The sequence below is a fragment of the Mus caroli genome, chromosome 10 (genome assembly GCF_900094665.2).
Source record: "Mus caroli chromosome 10, CAROLI_EIJ_v1.1, whole genome shotgun sequence".
Classification (NCBI taxonomy): Eukaryota; Metazoa; Chordata; class Mammalia; order Rodentia; family Muridae; genus Mus; species Mus caroli.
In genome coordinates this window covers 84,240,972-84,260,585 of record NC_034579.1, presented here as the reverse complement: position 1 = coordinate 84,260,585, position 19,614 = coordinate 84,240,972, and the positions used below count along the sequence as shown (strand labels likewise).

Below are 19,614 nucleotides of genomic sequence, written 5' to 3'. Positions count from 1 at the left end.
TCTTCTTCTTCTTTCTCTCTCTCTCTCTCTCTCTCTCTCTCTCTCTCTCTCTCTCTCTCTCTCATTAGATCCTTTCCTGGCGTGTCCAGTGACTGCCCAGTGTCAGTCTGGTGTACATGCCTCTACTCTGTTTTGTGTATAAAATTACTATTAAGATGTACACAGTGAAAGTGTGCATAAATAAGAACTAGAAGGCTTCGGGACATACACACACACTAAGACACAGGTCAAAGAAAGCCTTGCTGTGATCACCATGGGGACATGGATAAAGCTTATCTTAAAAATTGTTGCAGTAACATAAAAATGAAATATAATCAAGCCAATGAGTCCCTTTATTCAAACTACTAACTCACGCAGACTTGAATTCAAATCTAATAAAAAAGCACTTGATTATGTAGTCATTAACAGGATTCAAATATCAAATAATTATCAAATTACTGGCACTGACAGCTGTAGAATTTTGTTCAAACATGAATGTTTAACTCTCGTGCATGTGGGTCTCTGTCATCACATTTGTTTATTAAATTGGCAGACATTTCTTCTTTATTGAATAATTTAGATGATAAAGTAATGCATATTCTCTGTAAAAATTTCAAAAAGTTTAGATGATGGCAAAATATAAAAATCACAGGCAATCTTACAAAGAGACAGCAACCACTGATGCTTTTACATATGTCCATGTTGACCTATGACTGTTGGAAGAATACTGTATATCTTCAAGTCATTTCTACTTTTACTTCTTATTTTGCTAATACAAAGTCAACAATTGCAGCTTTTATAAAATAGGCAATATACTAAAATTTTCTGAAACCTCTTGAGCCAGAGTTTAATTCACCCGGACAGAGTTTAAGCTCCCAGAGCTTAAACCTCCCTCAGTACTGATTTCTTCCATATTCCTACTAAGATGGCCCATTAAGCCCCAGTTAAATAAGGCATTCTACTGTTTTCCAAATCCAAAATCCCGAAATCCACATTCCTCCAAAGAAAGCATGGTCATGCCCAGGACAGCAATACCCTAGTCCCTGGTAGCAACTTCTGTCTTAGTTTGGGTTCTATTGCTGTGAGAGACACCATGACCAAAGCAACTCTTACAAAAGAACAGCATTGAATTGGGGATGGCTTACAGTTTTAGAGGTTCAATGCATTATCATCATGGCAGAAAGCATGGAAGCATCCAGGCAGACTTGGTGTCAGAAGAGTTACGTAATCTACATCTTGATACAAAGGCAGGAGACTCTTTCCACATTGGGCAGAGCCTGAGCATAGGACCTCAAAGCCTAACCTCACAGTGATGCATTTCCTCCAACAAGGCCACACCTAAACCAACAAGGCCACACCTCCTAATAGTGCCATTTCTCATGGGCCAAGCTTATTTAAACCACCACAACATTGACTGTAACTCATCAAATTGATTTTTTCCCCTCAGCTTTTTAAAGTAAGGGTTCATTAGAAAGGTCAGAGCTGCCCTGAAATATGCAGTTGAAGCTGCCCCAAACTTAAGATCCTCCTGCCTCCATCTCCTGAATATAAATGTATGCCACCATGCCAGGCTAGTATTTTTAACTTGTCTATATCGACTACTTGCAACTGTTCATTGTGGATGATCAAGTGATGTTTCTATTAGGTAAATGCCAAAGCTACATACACACACACACACACACACACACACACGCATGCATGCATGCGCATGCCCACACACACACACTTTTGCAATCTTTATTTTCATAGATCATTTTGTCAAATTATAATTTTTTTCTTATCTGCATTTCTCTTCTTTTCTTATAACCGACTATCCACTGTTTGTCTGGAGTATATATTTCCATCCTCTCATGCCATATAGTCATATACAGATGGCTAGACAGACATTATGGTTTGAAAACAAATCCGTGCTCTGTACATTAATATCTTTTCAACATATTATAATACCTAATAATACATGTTGGAAAGAATGAACTCTTCCTCGTGTTTAATTTCTTTCTTTTAATAGAGTAATAGATAAAAAGGAAAAGAGAAAATAAGGAAGGGAGATGCCATCTCTTAAGGCTGTCTGTGCACCAGGAATGAGATCACTTTATTTCTTATTAGAGCCTCCTAACTTTTGGAACAAGTATTGTTTCTTATCCTTTGACTAAGATCAAATGTAAACACTGAAGATATTATTTTTACAGATGTGTTCCATATGAAGAAGTGAGGTCTGGACTACAGAAATAATCTCCTCAAGGTCACAGTACTGGCAACTGTTGGACTTATACATGCAAGCATGGTGACACAACAAAATTATTTTTGAAGTTGGAACAGTAACTCCAAAATATACTCGCCATGCAAGAACAAGGACCTGAATTTCACATCTAAAACCCATGTCATTACCCCCATCTTTTCCCAGAAAAGGCTGAATTTGATGGTGTATGCATCTAATCTCAGCTCTTAGGAGTTGGGGACAGGCAGATCTACGAGCTTGTGGCCCAGCCTTGCCTCCTAGATGAGTCTTAGGTCAATCAGAGGCCCTGTCTCAAAATCTTAAATCAAACAAGCATGGATGATACCTGAGGTATAGTATCTGAGGTTATCCTTTGTCCCTCAGGTGAATCTAAACATACATATACACCTGCAGAAACATGAACATTCAACAAACACACACATACATGCACAACAATAATTGATAATAATAGTGAGCTTCCTACCGAAAGACTTTATCTTCTCAAAGTAGTGGGTTTTCATCCTAGGAAATATTTATGCTGATGTTGGTTGATATTGATTATGTATCAGAAAGGCTACCAGAAGCATCCCAGGTGGATAATGGCCCATGTTCAAACCCCCAAGACTTCTTCTAGAGGATTTGATATTTTGTTGAACTGCAGCAATGTATGCTCACTGTATTACTTATTAATAACTGATACATTATAGGCAAATAGTAAGCCACAGACTATTACTCGACAAGTTCACCCTTAAGATATGGCTAATATTACATATGACCATTGCATGCGATTTCATAAGTAGAGAATAGAAACCATAGTTGACACAGTCAAAATACATATTAGACAAGTTATTTTAGTTACAAAGGACTATTTGGTATACATAGTATCAAATTCTGGTGTCTATTGTGCGGAGCACAGTTGTTTGGCTTGTTGAACAAGACTTCTTGACAGAGACTGGTTGATTCAGACTGGCCTAGCAACTGCTGTAATTCAAATCCTTACATAAATATTCTATTATTAAGTGATTCCTCTGCTTTAACCCATCCAAACTACGTGGCTAAATCATTCAGTCAAGTGTTACATAAAATAACAATAAAAATAAGTCTCTGAATTTAGATAAAATAGTGTGCTTGTCTGCTAATGTATTCTACTACCCACCTTCCCCAGTTGGTTCTATTAAAAATAGTACTGTAAGGAGAAATACAAATCAAAAATAAAGCATGCTCGTTGCAAAGCATTTCTCGGGGAGGCTTTTATGTACAGTTTGAAGGTTCATGGGGAAGTGGATGTTCCTAGAGACGAGGAAAACGCTTCCTCTGAACACAAGCCACACCCAGATCACTATTTGAGTTCTGGAGCATTGCCAGGTGTGCGCTCCCATATGTGAGGGCTGCGCCTCACTGAGACCCATCACCACTCAGCCTGACCTTTAGGAGGGCTTCACTTCATCACCTTCACTTCATCACCATTAGACTTCACCAAGAGGAAGGGAGATCATGGGGCTATCTTTGCTGCCAGAGCTGTGTATTTTCCAGTGAATGACCTAAAATTCATCTATCCAATATACAACATACTCTGTGATCAAATTCTTTCTGTCCCTCTTTGGGTAGTTTTCATTTAACTATAACTTATATGAAATTTTTAGGAAATAAAATGCTGGTTCATTTCTGTGCAGATACAATTTAACTTGCAGGATACAAAAATGCATCCTTAAAATACATTTAAAATCTATTTTTGTTTTGTGTATATATTTAGCTCTGCCTTTCATGTGTGTATCATGTGCATGCCTGGTGCCCAGAGGCTAGAAGAGGATGCTAGATCCCTGGGACTGGAGTTGCAGATAGTTGGGAACTGTCATGTAGGGCTCAGAACTGACTTCAGGTTCCATGCAAAATCAGTCAGTACTCTCAACCACTGAACCATCATGGCCCTAAAAATACATTTATGGGCCAGCCTGATGGCTTAGTGAGTAAAGATGCTACTCACAAAGCTAGATGGCTTGAATTTGGTTCCTAGGAATCAATGGTAGGAGAGAAGGAATTGAATATGATTCCTATAGGTTGTCCTCTGACCTACACACACACACACACACACACACACACACACACACACACACACACAGAAACACAAGGACACACAAATCACACAGACACTCACACACCAAACACACAGACACATACACAGATGTGACTGACATACACATTCACACACACATACACACCTACATGCACACATGCCTATACACATACATACACATGCACACACATATAGAAACACACACATAGAAGCACACATACAGGCTTACCTGCATGCACACATAGAAATGCACACACATACAGACATACACACACATGTACTCACACAAACACACACTAAATAAATATATGTAAAAATGCATTTTAATAAAATGCTACTTTTTTTAGACATGTAATTCCAATCTAACACTGTTTGTCCATTGGTACTCTCTTTAGTCTTAATGGAAATTATTTAGAGGTAGGGAGACACTTATAAGCTCTACCACTGTATTGTAACGTCTGGTGCTTGGTTAGTGCAGCCTGAGGAGATGGTTGTTTTTGCTACTTAAGTGGATCTCAGTCTCATCAAGAAGATTATCAATTGATTTTTGGAAAGTACAAGAACTTGAAGAAATAAAGAGCTTCCTTGTGACATAATGACAATGGCTAAGTAATAAAGTCAGAGGAAGATTTCACATAAAAACTGCTGCCTACTGATACTCAAGCTACAATCTTCACTGATCAGAAAGATAAAGCAGATTTTCCAAATGTCTTTGTGTGTCATGCACTCTAATGAGAAAGGCAAGTCATGCGTGCATAGATAAGAAGACAAGAGAATTTACACTTCATTGATTGCTTGCTACATTCTAGGCTACAGCAATAAATCATACAATAAAAATAGGTGAGGAAGTTGATATCAAAGAGGCCAAGGTCAGTTGAAAAATTAGAAATTGAAACCAGGACCATTTAATTTCAAAATTCAAACTCTGCAAAAATTCTTTGCATGTAAGCCGAGCACATGTAGATACAACAGTACAGAACATCCTATCACACCATGTATGTAATAGTGCTTAAGAACTGGACATGGAAGTCCAGGGTGGTCAGTATCACTGCATTCTACTATTTATAGTCATTTATTCCACATGTGAATCTGGTTTCAAGTGAAAAGTCAGGAATGCTTGTGTGTGGAGGAATTTTAATCCAGCAATATGACTACTCTGGTAAGGGAATCACATCCAAAGACCTTCTAGCTCTGTGCATCCAGCTGGAATACACACTTTTAACCCCTCTGGCTGTTTTACATGTGACTGGAGAGTCAGAAAGCTCACCAACAATGCAGAAAACAGAGGACATTGGAGAGAAAGCCGCAGAGAAGGGATTTGCCTGGGACCATCTCCAGAGGAAACAGCAGTCTTTTAAATTCAGCTGGATGCCCAACAAGACTTGTGAGACTCCTGAGCCATGGGAGCCTCAAACCCAGAGCAAGGAACAACACTGGAGCCTCTGAGACAGGGAATCACAGTAAGCCCTCCCAAAAGATAATTTGAATTATATAGACAGACTTTTCCTGCATTAAACAATGGGAAACTCCATGCCAAATACCTTAAGCCCAAGGTGAGGGGATATGAACATTACTTGAAAAAAAAAATCATTGCAGTACTGTTGCAACTGTGGCCACTGGAGTGAACTCCTCCCTACTTTTAATTGCAATCTTTATATTTTTTCCTCTCAAAAAAAGGTTGAAAAAATAGCTATACAAAAAGAAAAATTATCTATGATAATACAAAGGCTTGAGAGACAAGAGACAAAGGAAAAGAACAGGAAGTACTTAATGGTGAACCTATGGTACCTATTGAAACTGAGGACAGCCCATTGACAATGGGTAAGAAGACTGGCTCAATGGCATGGTGCCAGGTATGAAATGCAAGTATCTAAATATCTAGTTTATGTGTGGATTCATAGTGATCTAATTGCACCTTTGATAAACAGGAAGGGGAAATATGATTAATTGAAGGACACTGAATTATAGAAAAAAACCTGCTGAAATTTTCTATATGCTGTATGTTTTAAAATGTTTTAACATCAGCATGGATGTTACAGAATGTGTTATATTGGGGATTATCCTCCTTCCTCTCCCATATGGGACAGCTCAATAAACCAACTGAAGAAGGACAGATCGTTATTCAGATTGGCAAACTGAAAACCATGACACTGAAATGGACATTTGCTGAAGGACAGATGATCAGGACTGCAGTTAGGAAGGATCCTTGCCTCAGTGAATCTTCATAAGGACATTCAGATTGTTAGGTTTGTGGTATTGTTAATTGCTTCTGTTGTAAAGTTAAACTGTGTATGATTTTTTTTAGCTTAAATAGATAGGGGGAAGATGTAGAGGAATTTTAATTCAGCAACATGGCTGCTCTGGCAAGGGATCATGCCCAAAGACCTTCTACGTCTGTGTGATCCATCTGGAATACATACCTTTAACCCCTCTGGATGGAATATAGACCCACCCTTAGTACATACCTTTAATCCCAAACAATGATTCTTATTGAGGAGCAGACAAAGTGATGAATCAGAGAAAGATTTGACAGAATGAGTCAGCGATAGGATCTGTCCAACTCTCAGGAGCACAGCAAGAATATAGTAGCTACTAAAGAGAAGAGAAGAGAAGAGAAGAGAAGAGAAGAGAAGAGAAGAGAAGAGAAGAGAAGAGAAGAGAAGGATAGGAGGGGAGGGGAAGGGAGCAGAGGAGAGAGAGAGAGAGAGAGAGAGAGAGAAGATGGCAGTTTTACTGGGACAGTTTTACAGAGACAGGCAGAAAGAATAAGCTAGACACAGGTGAAGACAGAATGAGCCAGAGAATTAGAATGAGTCAGAAGATTAGAACATATTGCCAAAGTTAGTATGAGGTCAAGCAAGCAATTCTGTCAGAAGCCAAGAGAAGAAAGTTTGAATCAGTCAGTTTGGAGAGGAGTTTTGAGTTAGAACATCTGAGTTCAACCAGGCAGCCAGTCAGAGTTCAGAAAGAGCTAGAAAGAGTGATATTATTCAGAAGTAAACTTCTGAGATGACAATTACATCTGGCATATAAAGGGTACTTTTGTCTTTGTGAAAATTATATGCATGCATATGCAAAGTTAGAACCTGAGAACTGGCCAAGAATAAATTCAGTAAATTTCATTTGTTTTTATTTTTACTTGGTCTCAGACAGCTGAGCTTGCTGGTTAAGTTTCAAATGACTATATAATTAGTGAGGATTCCACCTCCCCAAAGGAAACTAGCTCCACTGAGTAGAACCATTGTTTTATGATATTGTAATATGACTTACACTGAGTGCTCTCCCTGAGTTCTTTCAGATTTTTAGGATGGATAATGAGGAACTTCCAAGTTTATTCCTAGTTGGTCTGAAACTGTTTATAAGTAAACCTCTAATATGAGGGGGATAGGGGTGGGGGACATATAAATGCTGAAGCTGAGCAGGTAGGAGCATTGCCTGTCTACACTGATCCTTCATGTACCTCTATTATTTAGGTATTTTCCCCCTGAAATTGCCTTTTTAAGCAACAAATTCTACAAATGCTTATAAATTTTGTTTATAACAGTCATTGATACCTCAGTGGTTTTCCCAAGCTAAATGCTATTGCCTGATAACTCCCACTCTTTATTACAGTATTTATTTTCACTCATTTTGAATTCATTTTCCACTAATTTTATTGTGTATATCATCTCTGCTCTGTGTGTGTGTGTGTGTGTGTGTGTGTATGTGTGTGTGTGTGGAGAGAGAGAGAGAGACTAATGAGATTTCAGAGAAGTTAATTTAGAACAATTGAATAAAATATATATATATATATATATATATATACTTTCTCTTTCCTTTGTTAGGGTTCTCTAGACATTTGAATTCCCCTGAGGGAACTGGGATTTTCTGGTATGAATTTTCTAGTAGATTTCTATTCCAGTTGACAAATCATGACAGTTCCAGGGAATTTAGTACATTTAATGCTAAGGTCATAAGAATAGCTAATATCATAAGATACTTTCTTATGATAAAGCTGAGAGATATTTTGTTTGTTTGTATATTCATCATCCTCCTGGTATGTCAAGGTGAGAGCTAAAATGTAACACACATCTGCTTGTACTATACTCCATTGAACATGTCTCTACCACAATCCTACATTAGTGTCTTCATTGTAAGTGTGCTAAGATCAAGCAGCCAGTAGATAGCCTGTACATTGTTCTTATTTCTATCTGACTCTCTTTTATGTGCACAGACATGTGTGTGTGTGTGGGGGGGTAGGTGTGTTGCAGGCTGTTAAAGCTGTGATTTATGACCAGCCTAAGGACCAATTGAAATGTTACATGCTATGGCCAATCACTTAGTTCATAATTAGTGTGTAATTAAGAGGTAAAACTAATGCACCTGCAGAGCCAGCCTTTGTCAATAATAATGATTCTTTGTGGATAGTGCCTCTGCTTTCATTTCAATGCCAACGCAGAAACCAGTAAATAAAGGGGGGCGGGGCAGATGGTAAGAGCTGACACACAAAAACACTGCAGGGAACAGCCTGCGGATTTGTTTAATACTGAAATGTTAATATTTCTTCATTATTTTAATGATGGTAAGATCTGGGGTCCTTCCATAACTTTCAAATACAGGATTGAGGATGTTGAAACAACACATTAGACTTTTATACTTGGTATGTGTTTGTGTGTGCGGGTTTGCTATGGAATTCACATATTTTTGTTTTCACCATTCTTGATTAACATGGAGGTGGTCATTATGCTGTAAACCTCGCTGTAGGAGCTTGAGACCCATCTAGTATCAAGGTTTAAAGTAATATGCATGCCTTGGTACCTGCTACCAAACTCCAGGGAGATTGCTATAGATATGGACTGATCTGATATAGAATGGAGTATCAGATATAGGATGGGGAAGAATGTGATGGGAGAGGAAGTTTGTGGCTGGGCAGTTAACTGTCCCACTCTCATCGTTCCACACATGTAACCAGGCTGCAAAATCATGCTGTCTTACTGGTTCTTCTGTACCACCACTGAAGGACAACCTGGCTTGCCGTGGAAGAGCAATAGCACCACTAGAGTTCTCAATGTTTATGCAACACTGCAGCCTGGACAGCTGAAGAGCATCTGGCTTGCCACTGCCTAAGGATCTGCCAGTTCCCTGATGAGGCACATGCTGTTGTTAGCCATTCTAGGAATTACAGTATAAGACTTTAAGCTACCCTATTGAGGTGGTAAGCTTGTCTTCATTTAAATTTTGATAGTATGTTTAGCATTGATTTGGCATAGTAATTTTGAAAATTTAAACAATTCCATTAAAATACTTTGTGTTTAGATGACTACAGCACCCCATAAGATCTTGCTTGTTGGACAAGTACCTTATTCACCTTATCCTAGGCTGTGCTCTGATGAGGGAGTCTAATTAATTTCTTTAGTATGAATATAGTGTTTTCTAAAGGCATAGATATCTGGTATTTGACAACATCTATCAGAGTTAAGCAAAAAGTCAGTAAAATGGTTTCAAGTGGCTTTCTACTCTGAGCTGAAATTATATAGAAAAAACTTATAGCCATATATTAAATCATGATGGTAAAAGAAATTCTTCAAGAGATACTCTACTCGGTACTACAGGATCAAAGAAGAGGAGTAACATATAGTTTTTTGCCAAATGGTATTTAAAACTCACAAGCTGTTAATTACTTTCGCCAGGATAAATGGAACACATTGCTGAATGAAAAATAGCATAGCAAATGATCAGACTTTGCGCCGCTTTGAAGTGCTTTGTGATCCATTAACCTAAAGTTGAAACTTCATTCATCAAGATTACCTGACATCATAAAAGAGCAACGTGGGAAACATTCTCAATTTGCCCAATCAAGACACTCAGGTGATGTTTTAGATGAAGGTTGTTGCATCTGAGAGTTGAAGGAAATCATTTGCAGCTACTCATTATAAAATAGGACAATAGCTAAGAACTTTGCTCATTTTCTGGCTATTGCTTAAGCAGAGTTACTGATCACACCGTGGAAGACAGTTTATGTATTTGTGGTCTCACCGTTCATCCCTTCAAGTTCACTGTTGATTCCAACGTCAATCGAATTCATTATTTTGTCGATCTGTGAAAAGTGAAAACCATGTGAGAAGATCGTTTTGTGCACTTTTATCAATGCATTCAGAAATTGCCATTAAATACTGCAATCATATATTCTTGGTGCTACTACCACAGCCAACGAAAACTCAGAGACCAACAGTACAAGATTTAAAGGCAAGCAAACATATTTTGATTTTTTAAAAATACATAACTTATGAACTCACCTTTTTAAATGCATATGTGACCTATTAACTTAGGAACTATGAAGTCTTTAAACCCCAGAAAAAGAAGGGGAAAGGACAGGTTCAGTGTCAAGGTCTATGTTCTTTGTGAACATTCTCCTTCCCTCAGAAGTCATGCACTCTTCACTGGGAGAGGTAGGTTTCAGTTTGTGGGTGCAGCTATTAGAGTCATGTTCTAACTGAACCGGTCAAACAACTACAAGCTAGCTGGTGGCATTAATTAAAGACTATAGCCACCAAAACAACTTCAGTCTATAAGTTAGATGTTTCAATGTTATCTTACAAAAAGGTATTCCAAGCAAGACTGCAGGAGTTAAAAATTTAAAAATGGATATGCTAATAAAAATATTGGGATGTGGGTTTGGAATTTAGATCCCAAATTCTAGATTCTAGCCATCTACAATCTCCCCATCCTGTATTAGTCACCTGCAGAAAATGGAAGGTGTCAAGAGGACAATGAACATCACTCAAGTGTTCCAATTTGTTCAGTGTGAAAGAAAAAATATGGAGATATCAACTGATTTTTCCCAAACAGCTCAATTTAGAAAGTCAATATCAGAATCACATCTATTTTTGGTTCTCAGAATACCAGAGTGACCTCATGGACTTCAAAGATAAATCCACTTGGCATGGCTTTTTCACAAACAAGAATGTGACATGTTAGGATAAAATATCAATTGAAACCAGTTTCCATCCTTTAAAGAAAGTCAAGAAAAAGCAAGAAACATGATTATTATGTTATGATGTAATTCTCTTAGGAAGAAATGAGACTGTACAGTTTTACAAGGAGCCTTTATTTTCAGAATAATTCTTTCAGACCTTGTCTCTAAGTGGGATTTAGAGTAGTGAGACCTGACACTAAAGTGCTTTTTCTTGTTTAATGTGCCTCTGATAGCAACAAATGGAAAATATTCAGTGATGTGTATTTGTTGCACGGTTCTCAAAGAAGAGCCAGGACTACTGGCTTTTCAGTTAAGACTAAAATCATAAGGATCTGTTTCGAAAATAAAAGATACTTTATAGAAGGAAGGCATGCTAGCAAAAAGTTTAGCAAGTCGCTAAATGACACAGCAAAATAAGATTTTTCTCAAACTGTCAGCCCGCATTGCCTGGTGGGACATGATGGGAGGGTTCTCCTGCACCTCAGTTACTTATTACTTCTGCTTGATACCAATTTCTATGGAAACAAAGTGTCCCCCACACATGTAGCAATGTGCTCATTTTCCCACTTGCTGTGAAATTACTGTATATTATCCATAGAACCTTTCCCTTCCAGTTGGAATTGTATGCATTTATTAACAACGCCTCCCTCCCCCCCAACTTCAGCGTCTGAAAGATTTTAAAAACTGAAAATCTTTCTTCCAAACTTCATTCAACTCCAAAGCCTACATAAAGAGCAACAAGAAAAGCTGGGCTTACTTCTTCCCATTCAGATGTGAAGGAAGGTGTTCTTTCAGAATTATCTTTGGAACTGCGCTCCGCAGTTGACGATTTGCTCCAGTTAACTCTCGATTTGTCCTTGGAAGGGTAGGCAATAAGATCAGAATCAGACTTGGAGACATTTTTGGATAAATGCATGTCGATCAAGGCTTTAGGCAATGACCTTATTCTTCCCAGAGTACATGCTCTCTCCACAAAGCCCCCTGGATTCACACCCCATTGGTCACCATTGCGGGATCCACTCCTGGACATTCTTGTGCCAACGATGGTATGGTTCTCAAGTTGGTGGTTTCTTTTGTGGAAAATTGTTCTACTGACCACTTTGGGTTTAACTTTCTTCACCGAAGGCTCTGGGTTGTTTTCTATTGGAGTCTGTTTGAAAGGCAAAGGACTGTTTGCCAAACTGGCTTCATCTGGTCCATCTTCACATGTATTTCTTTTCCCATACAGATGAAACGGATTTTCAGGAGACTCACAGGCTGGAGAGGATCCATGGAGAAGGCCTGCGAATTGCCCAGCATCATACTCTTTTGGGGGTTCGTCATCTTCCTGCTGAGAGAGATCATCTGCAAAAAGGAAGAGGGCCATCAGGATGCTTGCTTACAAATGACTGATAGCCACCAAAAAGTGGCAATGCCTTTATGAACTTTTATATACCCAGGCATTTGATGTATTTATACATCGTAACACAGTAGCTTTAGGAAATGCACATGATCCTATACAGCCACACATCAAATGTGCATGTGTGTGTGGGAATGGGTTTATGTGTGTGAAGTAAATCACTCCGATACCTTGTAGGGTTCATTTGAAAGACATAACCTGAGAAATTCCAGTGGCTATATATCTTTCCTTCTTGATATGAACATATATGTTTGATACTAAAGGAACAAAATTGTGTTTCTTGAAGTGGGGCAACCATATCCTGAGTCTCATAGATAGTGGTTATTGTGTGGTAGACCATCAAGCTGCCATTATGCACACTGACATCCCTCCACACTTCTCTCATCAAATACATTCAAAACCAAAATCCTGGGGGGAGGGGAGCAGTACATTTAGTAAAAACTTAAGATTCATAGCCCTGAAATTATTACTTTAAGTATTAAGGTAACACTATTCAGATTATATGAGTTAAACCAAAGGAATTTTTCCAGGCTCAGCAGAGGCAAGTGGTACATTTATCACATCACTCAAAAGCCTGACCCTTCAACACAACTGACGCTAAGCTGTACACAGAGCTTGCTCTTTCTCCTCTGAAACAGCATACCTTCTGATTCCTTTAGATCTTTGCAAGGGCAATGCAGAAAAGAAATCAAAGGAGTATGGTGATTTTTTTTCATTGCCTTAGAAATGTTTCTAAGATAAAACATAACATGTCTCTGTGATTTAAAATACATTATCTTTCTTTTTAACGACTTGAGTGATCATATAAAGAGACACTGAGTAAAAACTTCTCCAAAGGACTTGGCAAAGGAAGACAGTTTACTTTGTTTTACAGAAGTAATATCAATTCACAGGCATAGCTAAATATTTGCCAAGATTGAAGTTATGCTATACGATAGGCTGTGAGCCTGGTCTCCTGAAGTTAGACACAGTCAGTGTGGGGCATACTGACAAAACATTGAAGCAGATTGGCTGATTCACACTTGGAAAAGGTTCATTGTTATTACAAGACTCAATCCCCCAAAAGCTTATGAATTAACAAGTAACATTTAATGAGTATAGTCTACTTTATAGGCACTGAATGGAGAATTACATTTGTACCATATCATTTGATCCTTATAGCAACTGTGTGATCTGGTTATTAACAATAAACGTTCTTTTCTGATAGGGAAAAGATATATAAACAAAATAACAAACTTCCCTAGTTTTGAAACATTGGAAAACAGAGCGAATCTCAGCTGGACCAGTCAAATCTTGGTGCTCTGCATGGACCCTGAGCCTCTGTGCTTCTCTCCCCCTACAGCTGGTAAAAGAATGTTTCTTCTTGGCTCTGAGTATCTTCTAATCTTCTGCTGGTTCATGGCAGGATTTTCCAAGGAGATCATATTTTCCCACCCAGACTTATCCCATCAGCACCCCAGAATAGAAGAAGGAAAAGCAACAGGAATTAAGATCCAACAGTCTGAGCAAAAAGCAGTCTGCATCTGTCTACTTCTGTGTAATCTACATGTTGGTTTTACCACCAAAACTTCATCTCTATGCAAATAGTCATCATGTCTAGGTCAACCACATTTTGCATTCCCCTTTCAACAGAGATCACTCTTGATTGAGGCAGAGGTCAGAGTTGGGACAAGACACTATGAATTCTTTAATGACTAGTGTTTATTGCTTCTTATGTCTATTTGTTAAGAAGTCAAAGCCGACACACAACCTAACTTGTTGAAAGTTTCTGTGCCTAGTAGAAGTTAAGCTGTGACTCAACCTAAGGTCTAACAGGTTCCAGAATCTACTGGCTGGAATACATATTACTACTGAAATAAAAGAATAATTTAGTGTTGGCTTACTAAGAGAATAATAAAGAGGCTCATATTAGAGAGGGTCATCGCTCTTCCTCATCACTGTCTTGGAACACGAGGAAGGCACAGCAAGGGCAGCACTGTTGTGTTTGATGTGCATGCCTCTTCTCAGAGACAAGCCAATACTAGGAGGACATAAGACCCTCAATCTCTTCTAGTTCATTTTCTCATCCTTCTTCCTGGGTGCCTTGGACTCTCCACTGTACTCTGCAGCATCAGCAGGTGGGTAGATGAAAGTCATGGTAGGAAATGGTCAGAAAAACGAGGAATAAGGAAGTTTAAATTTTTATTCTGAATGTTGCCGTAAAGACCAAAGTGATTTAGTTTGGAAGGAAAATTGAAGAGTGTGAGAAACCTATTATCAGAAAAAGGTCTGTAACTCTTAGTCAAAGGGTTTTCTGATCATGTTAGTTATCTAGAATAATGAGATTTTTAGGGACACTATATTTAAAGTTTAAAGAATTCTGTGAGTGATAGTTTAAGGTTACCATCACCTCTGTGTTTTGACTAAAATGACTGTAATTACAATCTCGAGTGATTCGTATGGACCAATCTCTCAAGTCACAAGCAGCCACTTCCTTAAATGAAAGGGAATTTAGTTCTTAGCTTGTAAGCTTAGCCTTTGAATAACAGCCCTTAGCATCATGACGGTTGAAAATATGTTTGCCTGAAGTGGTAGAATAGTTCTTGCTTATTTCAGGGGTCAAAATTTAAAGGTTATTCAAATCAAAGAAAAGGAGACATTGATTTGAAACTTGAAGTGTTTGTGTGGTAAACTGAGGGCAATTCATCCATCTATCTGCTCAGGTTTCCTGAGGCCCCACCCCTCCCTGTAGCTACATTCTCCCTGTAGCCACACCCTCTCCCTATAGTCACACCCCTACCTAGAGCCACACCCTCTCCCTATAGACACACCCCTCCCTGCTCCCAGTCCTTGACACTGACTGCCACTGGGAACAAGTGTTTTGCATTGGTGAAAGAGACAGAAGCAAACAGGATGTGTGATGTGGCTGGTCTGAAAGGCACTTCTACAGTTAACCAGCTGCTCTTGGAATCTTGCCAGCTGAATTACTGGATGATGAGGTGACAGCCAGCTGTTTGAAAATGTAATTTAAAAAAAAAATATATATATATATATATATATATATATTTAGGGATGCTGGAGTCATGAAATGACCATAATTGGTAGAAAGGTAGACTGTTATACTTAAAGATCCAAGAAATGAATATACCTCACTCGATGGGGCCGCAGGAATGCACATGAGGCCAGATAAAAGTCAGAGGGGATAGGAAGAGATTGTGAGCAAGTGTCTTTTTCTGGCGTTTCTGGAAAGGAATAAGGCGAGGCAGAGGTAAATGGGTTTAGACTAGCTAGTGGGAATCAGTTCAGCAGGGCAGTCTCTGGCTGCCTAGTGCCTGACCCTGGGTAATTAGAGCAACCTCAGACGTGAATGCCAAGTAATCATGGAATAACCTCAAGTGCTGCCAGGATGAGCTGAAGCTGCCCCAAGTGGAGCAAAGCACCTGGACTCATGAGCTCAAAGAATGCCTATTATACTTAAAGCCCCCAGTCGGAGGCGGCTTGATGTGTCTCTGACACGTGACTGGCTCACATCAAATCCCAAGTTTTCACAAATCAATACATTCTTTAAAAATAAGTTTTGCAGTGCTCTTAATTCCATATCCTGGAAATCACAGTTGTCAGCAGCATACACCTAAAAGCATGACCACTGGGTGAAGCGACAGACCTGTCTTAGTCCATAGGGCAGCTCTAGTAAAACACTATAAGCACAACAGCTTATAAATAGCAAAGAACTGTTCATTTCCATTCTAGAGGCTACCAAGCCTGATGGAGACACTGGAAGATTGTCTGATGAGGATCTCCACATCCTAGTTCAGTGATAGCATCATCTAACTGTGTCCTTACCTTCTAAAGGGCACGAGGGGGGTTCTTAGGAGCTTTTTATATGGGCACTAATCCCATTCATAAGGGCTCTAATCTCATCAGCCTCCCAAATCCTTCACCTTCGACTTTCTACTACCATGGGGTGAAGATGCAGACTTATGTATGTAGCAGGACACAAACACTCAGATCCCAGCAATAAACAGAACCGTTAGGATGATTTCCGTTGTATGCAACAAGAGAAAACCACGTTTATGGTATGACAATGAACAATCTAAAGGGTTCCATGTTTTATAAGGAAATATAATATTAATTGGTGGTACTATACATTAAATCAAGATTTTTTTTGATGTGGTAACCATAAAGAATTTGCTATTTTATTTTTATTTAAATACCTTTATAAGTACACTATAGAAAGAATTGCATTGGGTTACTATTTCCTTACATGAAATTTCAGCAAAAGTATATAAATTAAATTGTTTTGATAACTTGTCTTATTTAATTTCATACTTTTCTTTTGAGAAAGCGGGTATCCCAGGCTAAGGTACAGAAGTAAATATGTGTGAATTCCAATCTGATAATCATTAGCACTTCAAAGAAATGCCAAAGCCTGGATCTATCAGTACGTAGTTCAATCTTCTTCCCACCTTTGCTCCTGATTTTCATCCCCTACATAAATATCTGAATAACAACAAATTAAAATATTCATGTTAGAATAAAAATCAATTATAGAAAAAAGTGACTACCCTTATATATCAAACTTTTGTCTATTGGGTTATTCCATTTTTCCTTCAAGGAAAAAAGTTCTAATTTTAGAGAATCTAGTGCTAGTATTGATATTCATAGAAATGATTGATTCATTTCACAAATACATATGGAACACTTTTCAGTATATTCAGTGGCAAAATTTCTGCAGGAACACAGGCAGAACAAAGCGTCCCTCCTCCTGGCTATTACATTTCAGAAAAAAATGGCATGACCACAGGGAAGTAAGGAACAGTCTCAATTTGGATGAAGTGATGGAGTTAGCATAAGGAGGGAATGAGATATGAATGAATGGACGTGCTGTGAGGTAAAAGGACAATAACATAGCTATTTTAATTTTAAACAAAATCAATTATCTTTAAGTCCCTTATAACTCTCATTTCTAATTAGGTTTCCCAGTCAACTTGACAGCCTAATAACCTGTTAAATGAGTTGCTCAATTGAGGGATTTCTCAGATTAGACTGGACTATGCACATGTCTGTGGGAGACTGTCTTGATTGTTACTTACTGTTGGATGGCCCAGTCCACTGTGGACGGTACCATTCCCTAGGCAGGCGGTCCTATAGAAGAAAGTTAGTTAAGCATGATCTTAAGGGTGAATCAGCAAGCAGGATTCCTTCCTACCCACTTCAATTTTCGGTCTGATTTCCTTACTTAATTTTCTCCAATGATGGTCTGTAATCTGTAACCTGAAAGAAACCTGTCACTCCCTTAAATTGCTTTTAGCTGTGATATTTATAACAACAGAGTGAAACCAGAACACATGGGATGACTGTCAATCTTGACTGCCAATGTCACTGTGCTTAGACTCAGGAAGGAAACACACCTCTAGGCATGTCTGTGACCACTCACCTTGGGGGCAGCATTGATCTATAGGCTGGAGTCTGAGACTGAATAAGATGGAGAGAGAAAGCTGAGCACCAGCATCCATTGCTCTCTGCTTCCTGACTGTGGATGGGATGTGACCGTCCATCTAACATTCTTACTAGCTACCATGACTTATACAACTGGATTCTTAGACTGTGAGCCCGAATAAACTCTTCCTTCAATAACTTGTCATGTATTTGGTCATAGCAACAAGAAAAGAAAGTAAGACAGCAAGCATACTGAGAAGTGGGACTGTTGCTGCAATAAACCTTAGGACTTTGGAACTGCTTTGTGGGAGGAGTGGAGGAATTCAGAGCTACAGGAAGGAGCCCTAGAATGGTATGTACAGAGCTTAATGAAGCACTCTAGGTGCAGTGTGGATGCTCAGAATTTGGATTGAACTGCAAACCCTAGAGGTGCAGCTCATAAGGGGAATGAGATTCTCTCGGGAACTGCCTGGAGACCACCCATACCATATTGCAAAGAATTTGGCAGAATTCTGCCTGTGTCTTGAAAAATTATTTAAAGATAAATTAAAAAGTAATGGACTAATTTGTTTTGTCTTTTGTTTTTTCTTTTTATTGTTTGTGAATATATCTGTATGTGTACACAGTTTATGTATATGTGGTGTATGTACACATGTACACATACACATGCCTCGTGTTAAAGGATGTCAGGTATCCTGCTTTAGTGTGTTTCATATATTCCTTTAAGACAGAGTCTCTCACTTAACCTAGAGTTACGCTGTTAGCCAGCAAGCTCCAGCATGTCTCTTGACTCAGCTATCTACAGCATTGATGTCACAAGTGTGCACATAGCCTTGCATAACTTTTAATGTGGGTGCTGGGATCTGAACTCGTGTCCTCAGGCTTGCACAGCAAGCACACTTACCCATTGAGCCATCTCCCCAGTCTCTGAACTCATTAATTTAGCAGAGGAAATTTCAAGACAGCATAACCTTCAGGCTACAGTATGAATACTGCTAATTGTGCTTATCCAGATTACAGTGGGACAGAACATACAAGATGTGAAAATACACAATTTGGCAAGGAAAAAGAATGCTCATGAGTTTAATGAGAAAAGTAATAAAGAGAGTAAAAGATAACATGAGAGAAGTAATAAAAAAAAAAAGAAAGAAAAACCATATCAATGATGTCTAAAAAAACTAGGTATCAAGAAATTGTACGGCACTAAAATGGAGAGGGATACATAGGATGATATCACAGCAGAGTCCAGAACTGGTCAGCAGCTGGGCACCTGTAGGGATGGAGAAAAGGGAACATCTGATAGAGCTTCTAAACTGTGGCATTCAGAAACTGCCATCAGATAACTCAAAGGAAGAAAACTCCATGCCAAGAAGGATGCTAAACAACAGAATCTCAGAACAGTCAGGAGACCTTGAAAAGCACAACAGCAGCCAGGCAATGGTGGCACATGCCTTTAATCCTAGCACTTGGGAGGCAGAGGTAGGCAGATTTCCGAGTTCCAGGACAGCCTGGTCTACAGAGTGAGTTCCAGGACAATCAGGGCTACACAGAGAAACCCTGTCTCAAAAAAA

General features: G+C 38.8%; 1 protein-coding gene across 1 annotated transcript in view; it reads right to left on the bottom strand.

The window, feature by feature from the left end:
- The window catches only part of Anks1b (ankyrin repeat and sterile alpha motif domain containing 1B), a 1,052,697-nt gene that overhangs the window by 465,832 nt on the left and 567,251 nt on the right, over positions 1–19,614 (bottom strand). Inside the window, exons 14-15 of the mRNA XM_029482977.1 lie at positions 11,984–12,570; positions 10,287–10,347 (exon numbers count right to left, since the gene is read on the bottom strand). Coding sequence (XP_029338837.1) covers positions 10,287–10,347; positions 11,984–12,570 — 648 coding nt within the window. The remainder of the gene's footprint in view (positions 1–10,286; positions 10,348–11,983; positions 12,571–19,614) is intronic.